The sequence below is a fragment of the Pseudorasbora parva genome, chromosome 15, assembly GCF_024679245.1.
Source record: "Pseudorasbora parva isolate DD20220531a chromosome 15, ASM2467924v1, whole genome shotgun sequence".
NCBI classification, from domain to species: Eukaryota; Metazoa; Chordata; class Actinopteri; order Cypriniformes; family Gobionidae; genus Pseudorasbora; species Pseudorasbora parva.
The window spans coordinates 19,308,803-19,320,933 of record NC_090186.1 but is presented as its reverse complement, the minus strand read 5'-3'; the positions used below and the strand labels follow the sequence as shown (position 1 = coordinate 19,320,933).

Here is a 12,131-nt window from a genome sequence, read left to right as displayed (position 1 = left end):
GCAGGTTTCAAACACACACTGAGCTTCGCCACATGTAATAAACTTGAGAAATTAGAAGCTATCTGACCATCTGAATTCTCAGCGCTTGAGACACTTGAAATAATTATGGCTATGTCTGAAATGGAATAATACCTTACAACATATTGAATACAGTGCATTAAATGCTGAACACTGTCTGTTTTTTCAGTTTTCTATTAGACCAATTTTTGTACTATTAGAAGTTTAAAAATAAAATTAAGTTACAAAGATTCAACATAGTTCATTCATCACACTGGAAAAAGGATTAATTTCCCTAAGCTCAGGAGACTTAGTTGTGATTCTCATATATCTCTCAATTTACCATCAACATCATTTCAGATGTTTCTCCTAAAATCCCTTAGGAGAAATACAAATAGATACAAATGAGGCGAGAAATATTTGAGAGAAAAAGAGTTTTAAAAAAAACAAGAAAGTAGAAACATAGAGCATCTCTTTATTGCCTTGCTGCAGTCTCTTTCAAGACTCCATTAAAGGAATATTTTGTTGCTCTTTTTAAGCTCAGAAGACTTAATTGTGTTTCACAAATATATCTAATTTTAGTATCAATCGTAGTATCATCAATATTTTCAACAGCATCTCAAAGGTCTCTCTTAAAATTGCTTAGGAGGCATAACAGTAGACAGATGAGACATGAGAAAGTTCTGAGAGAAAGGATTCCAAAATAAGAATAGGCTGTGTAAAACAAGGGGTGATGTCTTTATTGTTTTGCAGTGGTTACTCTTAGTCTTTTTATGACATTGGGGTTTATCACCTTTAATGGACAGGACAGTAGGAGGAGAGACAGGAAACAATGGGAGAGGCGAGAATGGACCAGGAGCTGGCACTCAGACTTGTGCTGTCTGAGGCGCAGCTGTGTTTCAATGTCGATGTGCTGCCCACAAGGCTAAAGCGCCGTTCACACCGCCAGCGACTTTTTCACTGTATGTCGCTCTCTGTACTGTGAGATGCTTGTGGGCGTTCCTATGTTGTCACTCTGTTATTTACCTTTTAAAATCTTACTTATAACCTACAAAGAACTAAATGTTTAGCTCCCCAGTACTTAAGCGAGCTCTTAACACATTATACTCCATCACGTCTATTGCGGTCTCAAAACTTTGGCCAGTTGATAATACCTAGAATATCAAAATCAACTGCAGGTGGTCGATCCTTTTTTGCTATTTAGCACCTAAACTCTGGAGCAGTCTTCCTAGCATTGTTCGGAAAGCAGACACACTCTGTCAGTTAAATCTAGATTAAAAACGCATCTCATTATAGCATACTCAATTTTTTTTAACTTATATTATTCTTTCCTATATTCTTTCCTATATTATAGCTTTCCTATAGCTCAAACAGTAGAGCATGGCGCTAGCAATGCCAAGGTCATGAGATCGATTCCCAGGGAAATCAAGAACTGAAAAAAATTTACAATGTGTACCTTGAATGCAATGTAAGTCGCTTTGGATAAAAGCGTCTGCCAAATGCATAAATGTAAATGTAATTATTCAAATCAATTGACTGATAGGTCAGCCGGAACCGGGAACCCTTCCCATAACACTTGATGTACTTGTTACATCATAAAAAGGGTGGCATCTACGCTAATGTTTGTCTCTCTCTTTATCCCGAGGTTTACTGCAGTCGGCCGGATCCGGGCCGTATCCAAATTAGATGCTGGACCTGCGCCTAGACATGACCAATGCATCGCATCCCTGGAGTGTCTGCCGAGACCGTGTCAATTGGTGTCTCCTCTGAATTTGCCTTTATCGGCACGTCATCCTCAATAAACACGTCTCTTGCGTGATACCTGAAATGTACACATATTCAGATCTAATATGATTTCTGACGGTTGCCAGAATAATAATTATACACTGTTTGTTAATAGGCCTGAGGAGAACTAGCACCCCAACTGAGTCTGGTTTCTCCCAAGGTTTATTTTTCTCCATCATGCCCTGATGGAGTTTTGGTTCCTTTCACTGTCACCTTTGGCATTGGCTTGCTCAGTTGGGGACAATACAATTTCGATCAAAATTTTTAATTAGCCTAAATATCCAAATAAAATTAATTACTAAATTAACTGTATAAACTTACTGATCTGCCCACATTGTCGCTATATGATAAATTGAAATTAGCTGATAACACCACCGTTTTCTCCAGAAGGACTGTACAGCCGTATTAAATTTTGTTGCAATATTTTTCTGTTTGACACTGTGAACCTGCTTTGAATCAGTCGTCATTGTAAAAGCGCTATATAAATAAAGTTGACTTGACTTGACTTATTGGTAGACTGCACGTCTGACCATTTCTTTAGAAAACACAATCACAAATGATATATAAATCTAAGATATAATTCTAATTTGACTAGGAATTATGTTTAAAGTAATTAAAAGTGACATTCTGCTGTAGGAGAGGGTTGTTGTATGAACCACAGCAGTGCTAAGTGCATTTAATCATGAATTAAATAAACGATCAATCTATAAACAAATTCAACTCACTCATAAAAATGACTAAAATGTCATTCGAATTTGACAAATAATACATTTTCTTGTTCCTAATAATCAACATAATGCAGGGGAAACTGTAATATGAACTGCAGCAACGCTAAACTGCTCACTGCATCATATAATTAACAACACAAACTATCAATGGGGGCGTTTACATGCACGTTCTTAAGCTGATTATGCCAAATAAGCCGACAATGAACATGGTCATGTTGTAACCCGGGTCACGCTGTAACCCGTTTTCTTTTATTGGAGTAAGGTCATAAACGGCATAAGAATAAACCGGGCGGAACAGGTAGTTTTTTGCCACTAACCTCGATTTCGCGCTGCATGTAAACGCATTCACCTGCTTTCTGTCGGCTTATTGAAGTGTGCATGTGTGATAGGTGACAAAAACGCACACTTAGAGCAGATTTAAATGCATCCAGACAGAGCGAGCTAGCGTTTGCATGAAATAAGGGCATAATCACAAACGCAGACTCGTTTAAGACCCAGAAAATTGTAAAGAGGTGTTCTCTTTTCTAATGCAGCAGAAGTAGCCTAGAAGAGGTTCAGTCAAAACACTGCATAAGGGATATATGAGGCGTAAATCTCCCGCTGACACGGTGCACGCTTTATTTAACATCACAACTGACGTAACATTTGAAAAACTCAGAGTCAGATATATGAACATTATTATTTTTGCTGTCACTACAAGGAATAACCCGGTTTATAAATAAAGTCATGTAAACGCAGTTTACTTGCGTTGTCCGTTTACTGGTTTGCATGTAAACGGGGAAAACTGGTTATTTCAATAAGCTGATTTTTTGGAGTTATCAGCTTACTGGTGTGCATGTAAACGCACCCAAAGTATGAATGAAACTCTTTTCCACGCATCATTTTATCATATCCATGTATGTGGTTACAGTCAGATCATACAATACTGTGAAATCGCTCCAGAACTCTGTCCTGTCTGCACTCGAGATTTTTTATTCTCTTTTTACTTTTGTACCTTTCAAGTACTTTCACTTGGTGCTAAAGTTGTTGCAGTCTCTTCTAAACTTTAAAATAGGTAAATGTAAGAGCTCCTCTAGCTGAGAAAAATCTGAGCCGGTGTGTGATGTTGAGATCTTGTCTGGCACTTTGGAGGAGACAAACATGAGACCACAGGGGTTTTTAGATTAGAAGAAAAATCTGAGCACAGTATGTGATGTTGTTGAGGTCTCTTCTAAACTTTAAAAGAGGCAAATATGAAATCTCCCGTGTTTCTAGCAAAAAAGAAAAGTTTGAACACAGTGTGTGTGTTGTTGAGATCCCTTCTGAAATATGGGAGGAGACAAATTTGAGACTACAGGGGTAAATAAATTAAATATAATACAATTAGAATATTAAATTAATTGAAAAACTGGCATATTCTGGAAGCTAAATTTCTAGAAAGATTTACAAAATAAAATAATTCTTGAAAAATTACAAAACAATTCTATGTTGAACTGACGCTGCTAAGACATTACTATTCCACATTTCAACCACCAAGGCTGCAAGGAAAAATTAAATGTTGCGAGGTTGAGGGAGCTTCTTTAGCTTATTGTGAGAAAAACCATGATCATTTTCTTTGAACTGTGGGTTTGTCTTTTCAGATCTTCCTCGGAACCTTCAAAGAAACTGACCCCAATTTCAAAATGAGGATAGAGTCAGACAGTCGTGATCTGATTATTTTTGCTAACTTCTACTGTTGGATGGTGCGACATTTTCAAACTTGCACCATCAGAGGATAAACAAAATCTTTCAAGATCCAACTGCGATGGAGTTAACAGTACATTCCCTAACAAGATTAATTCCCACATTGTTTTCCTCTAACCCCTGCCTAGGAATTTACAAACAAGCTTCGTATTCCCATAGACTCTGCCAGGAAAGCAGGCCAAAAAATGGGGTTCTTTTGTTTTTAACCAGAAAACGCCCTCAACTCTGTAAACTGCAAAGAGAGAATTATCCTTGCATTGCCAACAAATCCTTCCTGGCCTTTGGATCATCTCTGCCTTAATCAAACTTAGATGTACAACACCCTAACCATCACAGCACCCTCTCTGTTCTGAGAATTAATGAATCCCAGAATACTTCACATTGCCTGAAACATCTCTGCCAGATGGTGCAGCCATGTTTTGTGGATTGGCACTGCAGCCAGACAGATTTGCATATCACAGCTCGAGGAATGATAGTTGTTAACTGCACATTTATAATCATTTTAAATAATAATCACTCCAGATTTGGCCAATTTGCTAGAAAACTGGAATAGGTCTTCGCAACATTAAACTACAACTAAACTGTTACTACCCCCAAACCAAAACAAAATAAAATAAGAGTTTAAGTGCACTTTATAGTGATCATGGCAGTGGTAACTATAGCAAGGTGAAGAAATTGCTAGTGCCCAAAAGGATCGGTTGAACAAGAATTTCATTGTTTCATAAACAACCTGGTCTCAAAGAATTGTGTGAAATGAACACAGACCCTTCCCTAGTGAAAAAAAAAGTATACTAAGTATACTTGCGGCCATATTTTCTTGCGTTTTATTTTAAGTGTGCTGTTGAATTCATCTTTGCCAGTGTAAACTAATTAAACATATTTACACTTAAATCACAACTAAAGTACGGCTTATAGCATACACTGCATATATTTAAAAATGGGCTTTTAGTCCATATAATAATTTATTTATATAATAATAATAATTTATTATCACTTATTTATTCATGCTTAAGCTTGAACAGTTAAGCATGAATAAATAACCTTAAACAGTATTTATAACTTTTTATACAGCTTAATGATATTAATTATGTATTTTTAAAATATGCATTTAGTGCATTGTTAACAATGACAATTTTGAGCATACGTTTAAAATATATAAAAAATATATTTTAAAGTAATGTTCAAATAAGTACACTTTACAAAAGTACACTGAACTTTCATTTAAAGTATATTTTTCTAAAATATATTTTTAGAAAATATACTAAAATACAATTATCTTAAAGTGTGTTAAAAGTTGTATTGTGAAATATGATGCTAATATATTTTTTATATATTTAGAAATTGTACATTTTTTGTAAGTATATTTCTAATATACTATCGGAAAAGAGAATATATTTGAAATACAATAAAGTATACTTTTTTCACTAGGGTTAACTCAAAAATAAAAAATAAAATTAACAGAATCGCCGAAAATTCCGTGATGGGTCCACGGAAGTGATGCCTATGTAACTTAATGACAGGCAGCATCCGTGGTCCACACGCGGATTCCCAACACACATTTAATTCTTTGCATTTGTAAAAGGAGACATGATTTTATGAATATGTATAGCCTACTTTTATATTTCGGAGCAACTAACTCCACTCCTACCCTAAACCTACCCACTCAACAATATAAAACACTTAACACGCAAATAAATGTAGACTACAGTCACAGACAGAATTTTTAAAGATACATAATAAATATCAAAATTTGATTATTATTAAAAGAGAATAATATAAATATTCTATTTACATATACAGTATGTTTGTATTTATGCCATTTGTCTGGTTAATTTAATTTCTTTAGTAAATCGGCTGCTGAACCAGTACAGTTAGCATGGTGCAATTTGTGAATCTGCCCTTAACAATTTCAATTAAACAGGAAATTAAATCAGTTTAAATTAGCTGATTTTTTAAAGCAAGTGCAAATTACATTACAAATAAAAGGCATCATCCTATAGAATAAAAATGATACACTATTAACAAATTAAACAACACTTTATTAAACAATAGAAAATGCACTCTATATTGTTATGTACACAGATCAGGCATCTTCTTCCCAAAGTGCATCCTGGTGCCATGTGTTGCCCAGGTAAGCAACACACCCGGCCATCCACGTGATGTAAAAGAAAATGTGATTTATCAGACCAGACCACCTTCTTGCATTGCTTTGTGGTCCAGTTCTGATGTTCATTTGCCCACTGTTGTCGCTTTTGGTGGAGGACAGGGGTTAATGTGGGCAGACTGACTGTCTGCAACTATGCAGCCCCATACACAACACATTGCAATGCACTGTGTATTCTGACACCTTTCTATTAGAACCAGTATTAAAGGAGCCCTAGAATGAAAAATTGAATTAACCTTGCCATAGTAAAATAATAAGAGTTCAGTACATGGACATCACATAGTATGAGTCTCAAACACCATTACCTCCTACTTCTTATGTAAATTTTGTATTACATAATACAACCGTAGATACGTTGCTTACAGATCGCTCACTCGATCCTTCTAGCAAACGTCACCTTTTCCACCATATAAGTTAAAATGATTATTTGACAAGGCTATTCATTTTGTAAAATATACATATTTTTATTTTTGAGAACTTAAGTATGATGTTTTTGCATGCTTGTATTTAAGAGTACATCACAGTCACTGCATAGCCTACATTGTGACTAATGTTATATGAACATGCAATATCTTTGACGAAAAAAGATGCTTCTAAAATCACTGGTTTTGGTTGTGTCTAGGCGAAAGAAGAGCGTTCGTGCTTGCGGTTGCCAGATTTCAGTAATTTAAATTCCCCAATCAGAGCTTTTCTGTGAAAAGAACAGCCTATTCGTTCAGAAATTTCTTTCTGTGTCTTACCCTCTCGCTTGAGGGTGTCAATGATGGCCTTCTGGACAGGGTCGGGTCGGCAGTCTTACCCATGATTGTGGTTTTGAGTATTGAACCAGGCTGGGAGTTTTTAAAAGCCTCAGGAATCTTTTGCAGGTGTTTAGAGTTAATTAGTTGATTCGGATGATTAGGTTAATAGATCGTTTAGAGAACCTTTTCATGATATGCTAATTGTTTGAGACAGGAATTTTGGGTTTTCATGAGCTGTATGCCAAAATCATCAGAATTAAAACAATAAAAGACCTGAAATATTTCAGTTGGTGTGCAATGAATCAAAAATATATGAAAGTTTAATTTTTATCATTACATTAGGGAAAATAATGAACTTTATCACAATATGCAATTTTTTTGAGAAGGACCTGTAAATGGACCTGTAAAACTGTATCTGGACAATGTTTGCCCTTAAAGAGGTACTTCAGCACTGGGAAGATGAATCTGTATTTAAACTGGGTCATTAAAGTAGTAGAAATGTGAAATTGTTTTTGAATTAGGTGCCTTCTATACACGGGGGCGGGGGGGGTGGGGCACTATCATTCGAATATACTCCAGGGTTTCTACTGATAGAAAGCCATATGCTATCGCTGAAGTAACCCTTTAAATAAGCCACATACCCTCTATGTAGATATCAGAGAACAATTTTACATTTCAACTCATTCTAGGGCACCTACAGTAGCTTATCTGTTTGATCAGACCACATAGGCCAGCCTTCGGTCCCCACGTGCATCTATGGGCCTTGGCCCCCCATGACCCTGCCATCGGTTCACCACTGTTCCTTCCTTAGACCTGGTCCACTTCTGATAGATACTGACCAATGCAGACCAGGAACAACCCCACAAGAGCGGCTGTTCTGGAGCTGCTCTGACCCAGTTTTCTAGCCGTCACAATTTGGTGTAATAAATTCAGTTGTGCATTATGTTAACAAATACCTACCATTAGCTTTTATGAAAGAAAACTGAAATCAAAATCATTTTATACAGTAAGTCAGCATTTTACCATATTTTAAAAATGACTCAGGCCTGCCTCTCAGGGAACAGATAACATATTTTTGTAAGTTTGGACATCAGAGCAGAGATCCTTCTTTCTCTATATCTTTGTCTTTGTCTAGAACATATTATTGTCTGATTAAATTATACAGCTGAGAGAAATTAAAAATGAGCCCAGCAGGCTGCTGATGCTGCAGTGTGCAAATATCATCTCTTCTCTCAGGGAAAATGAAGACAGAGATTTGACATTAACAAAGTGCAGTACAAACACAAAATATGCCAGCATTGGACAATACATGCAGCATCACAAATACCACTGAATAAAAGAGAAAAAATAATGAGGTGACAATTAAAGGACAGGGCAAAGGAAGTAAATTGAGAGAGTAAAAGTTTATGTGTGAGAGAGAAATAGACTACTAAAGTGTTGCATCATTAGCTTAGAAACATGCTAAAACCCCATTGAAATTAGTAGTAAATGTAATGTAATTTTCTAAATGTATGTTAGTTTGTCAGTTGGGATTCTGGATGACAGAACCATCCATATCATATGACATTCCTTAACATTTCACTTAACCTTTATTATAAGGAATGAATGTGTGATCTCTCACCTCATTGGTGGACAGAACCGAGTCCTCGTCCAGGCTGAGAACTGCATCAGTTTTGATAGCTTGATGAGGGAAAAACCGGCCACTCATCGTCTGAAAGGAAACAGGAAGTGACATTAGTGTTTCATAGATTTTCACTACAGGTTCAGGTTGAAATTAATTCATTAATATACTTTCCTTTTTGTTTTGCAGTACTTGTTTTGTTTTAACACTGTTTAATGATGTATTTATTAATAGAACTTTGTTTTGACATCCTTGTCAATCATCGCCTACATCGCCTGTGACATCTGTTTGTGTTTTATCACCAAGTGAACGTCACAATAGTTGAACATCTGCCAGAACATTATGTTAATTTACACCTTGTGATTGGAAAAAGGACAAAAAAAGGGCGTGGTGAAATTTTTCGAATTTTCTGTAACATGGACTGCAAATGTAACAATTCTAATTGTGTCCTCAAATATACAGTTTGTTCAACAATTTATCATCAATTTATATATATATATATATATATATATATATATATATATATATAATATATTTCCAACTATTTGTCAATTGTGAGAAAATTAACATTTTAACTAAGGAGCCGGGACGTCTGAGGGAGTCGCCTGTTAATTGCGTCATATCTGTGTTACCCTCGGTTACCGGTTTTATTTAGAAAAAACGCTTTACTCTTAGCAGTGTGCAACAAATATCACACAACAATATTGTCACAGCAGCTGCTGAACGAATGCACAGAGTAATGTCATAACATCATTTTAAACACACTTAAATGTATATAATATGATAAACAGAGCTCTGTGTTACCTCATACTCATAACCAGAAAAGAGGAAATGGCGCCCGTGACTTTGTCCCGTCATAATAAAAGTCCCGCTGCTCGCGAGGCATGTGTTTGCATTACAATCTCTTCAGCGGCCTTGCTCCGCTCCCTAAACACTCTGTCCTGCTGTGCTTCATACTACAGTAACGTTAATAATCGCATCCATGAACATGATTTCTGCCAGAGTCAAATCCCAATTATTTTCTATTGGCTTTGAGGTGAAGACCACATGTCCCAAGATTATGAGCTCAAAGTTGGCGTCAAACTACGCCTTTGTTTTGAATAGGTGACCTTTAGCGGTTGGAAAAGTTATATAATGCAGCTTTAACCAACATGCTTCACTATTATTCACTATTCTCTCTCTCTCTCTCTCTCTCTCTCTCTCTCTCTCTCTCTCTCTCTCGTTCAATAAAAAAAATTACATTCATAAAATGTTTGTGTCGTGAAGCACATGTAGAAACAGTCCAATGGAGAGACGTAACGCCATAGACTGTAAACTATAAAGCACCTGTGAACACATACAGTGATAGATTCTGAATCATGAATCAATACGCAGATTCATACCAGTTCAAAGCTTTGTTTTGAAATCGGCCCATCACTATATAAGTCGTTATTTAGTTTTTTTTTTGCATACAAAAACTATTCTCTTCGTTTCAAAAAATGATTGTAGAATCACTGTAGGGAGATGGACTTTTTAACGGCATCTTTAGTGCCTTGTATGGGTCTTAAGAGAGTAAATGACATTGGTGTGAATGAAGGCCTGTCTGAGCCATCGGATTTCAACAAAAATATCTTAATTTGTGTTCTGAAAATGAACGGAGGTCTTACAGGTGTCGAACGACATTAGGGTAAGTATTAATGAGAGAATTTTCATTTTTGGGTGAACTAAAACTTTAAGACTTGCCGTGTAAACACAGCCATAGAGTTAGGTTTGGGTTAGTAAAATACATTTTATTATAAAGATACTATGATCTTCACTTTAGAATGAATTATACATAATGCATTATTCATGTTAATTATGAACCTGTACATAGTAGCGCTTCTTGAGTTCTGACCGAAAAGAATGACTGATTTCTAGGCAGTCAGTTCCACAGCAAAAGGGATTTAAACAGGGCGCTCGATTCGGTCTTCAAACATCTTACAGTTTTTTCTAATGTCCTGTTAAAACTGCCAAGTCGTTGAAAGGTTGACTAACCATAGGACACTGTCATAGCAAGTCATGTTTAGCAAACAGTGAGATTTTGTGATATCAGTGAAAGAGAGCAGGGGGGCTGTTTTCCCATCATTCTCTCTGTGTTTAGCCATTCATCAATGCCACAACACTCAAGAGAGAGGATGACATAACATTTTATATAAAGTCATATAAACCTGGAATGGTAGGAGAACATAGTGCTTTTGCATAGTTTTTTTTTGCCTTCAAACCAATGCCATCGGGCTAGCGTGCCTCCCATAGTGTTTACGCATTACAGTAAGTCAGTAGGTGGAGAGTAGGCGATCTGTTGTGGTTAGAATGCATTCGACCACATAAAAACAATCTGGTAAGAAACTACCTCTGGAAAAGGTCGATTGTGGACAAGCTCAAAATGTTTTAGACCCCATTTAGACCTGTGTTTAGCATTGTTCACTTGAGATGCAATCAACCAAAATGCATCTTAATGCCATGTGTAAACAAAGCCTTTTCCTTTTCTGCTCATGCCTTTTATAAGTTATGCTCGACTCTTAGTAGGCGGAGAGCAGGCGAGCTTTTGTGGTTTGAACCCATTCAACCACATGAACGTCTACACTGCGAAAGCAATCTAGTTCAAAAGCATTTTTCGACTACCTCTGGAAGTGGTCGATAGTGGACAAGCTCAAATTGTTTTAGACCATATTTAGACCTGTATTAAGCGTCGTCGTTGGGATTTGATCAACCAAAATGCATCTCAATGCCATGCGTAAACAGAGCAGAGGCAACTTTCCTTTTCTGTTTATGCCACTTATAAGTTATGGTTGGCTGGATCACAAGTAGATGAGGGAGACACATACCTGTTTACACCTGGTATTTTAACCCTCTGGTGCTCTTCGTTTAGGGGTTGTATTGGTTGTCTTCCCGGTCATAAGTGACCGGACAGCTAACAATTTAACTTCCTCCACCTCAGTAAAACCAATGCAATTTATTTTTTCTTTAATAATATTTTTTCTTTTTAATTTTGTATTTTGAGATGATTTTATATTTTTATTGTCTATTGAAAATTATATTTTTTTTATTGCAGAATTTTAGGTTAAAATAGAGACTAGGCCTTCAAAAAAATTCCATAGTTCACTTTTCAACACATTTAATTCATTTTTTTAGATGGATTTGAATATATATATTTAAAAAATATCAAATACTATTTTTATATTATTATTATTATTTTTATTTTTTATTTTTTTAGAAATGATGATTTTTTTTCTGTGAATTTGTGTTTTTGCAGATTTCCTATTAATTTCCTATGGTGGTCATTTTTGACCGAAAAGCACAAGTGGGAGTATTTTTTTTTACAACCACTTAGCATGCCCGAATCATGCCCTCATTTT

At 36.0% G+C, this 12,131-nt stretch overlaps 1 protein-coding gene across 1 annotated transcript in view; it reads right to left on the bottom strand.

The window, feature by feature from the left end:
* The window catches only part of LOC137041243 (exostosin-1), a 448,506-nt gene that overhangs the window by 20,020 nt on the left and 416,355 nt on the right, over positions 1 to 12,131 (bottom strand). Inside the window, exon 9 of the mRNA XM_067417291.1 lies at positions 8,758 to 8,847. Coding sequence (XP_067273392.1) covers positions 8,758 to 8,847 — 90 coding nt within the window. The remainder of the gene's footprint in view (positions 1 to 8,757; positions 8,848 to 12,131) is intronic.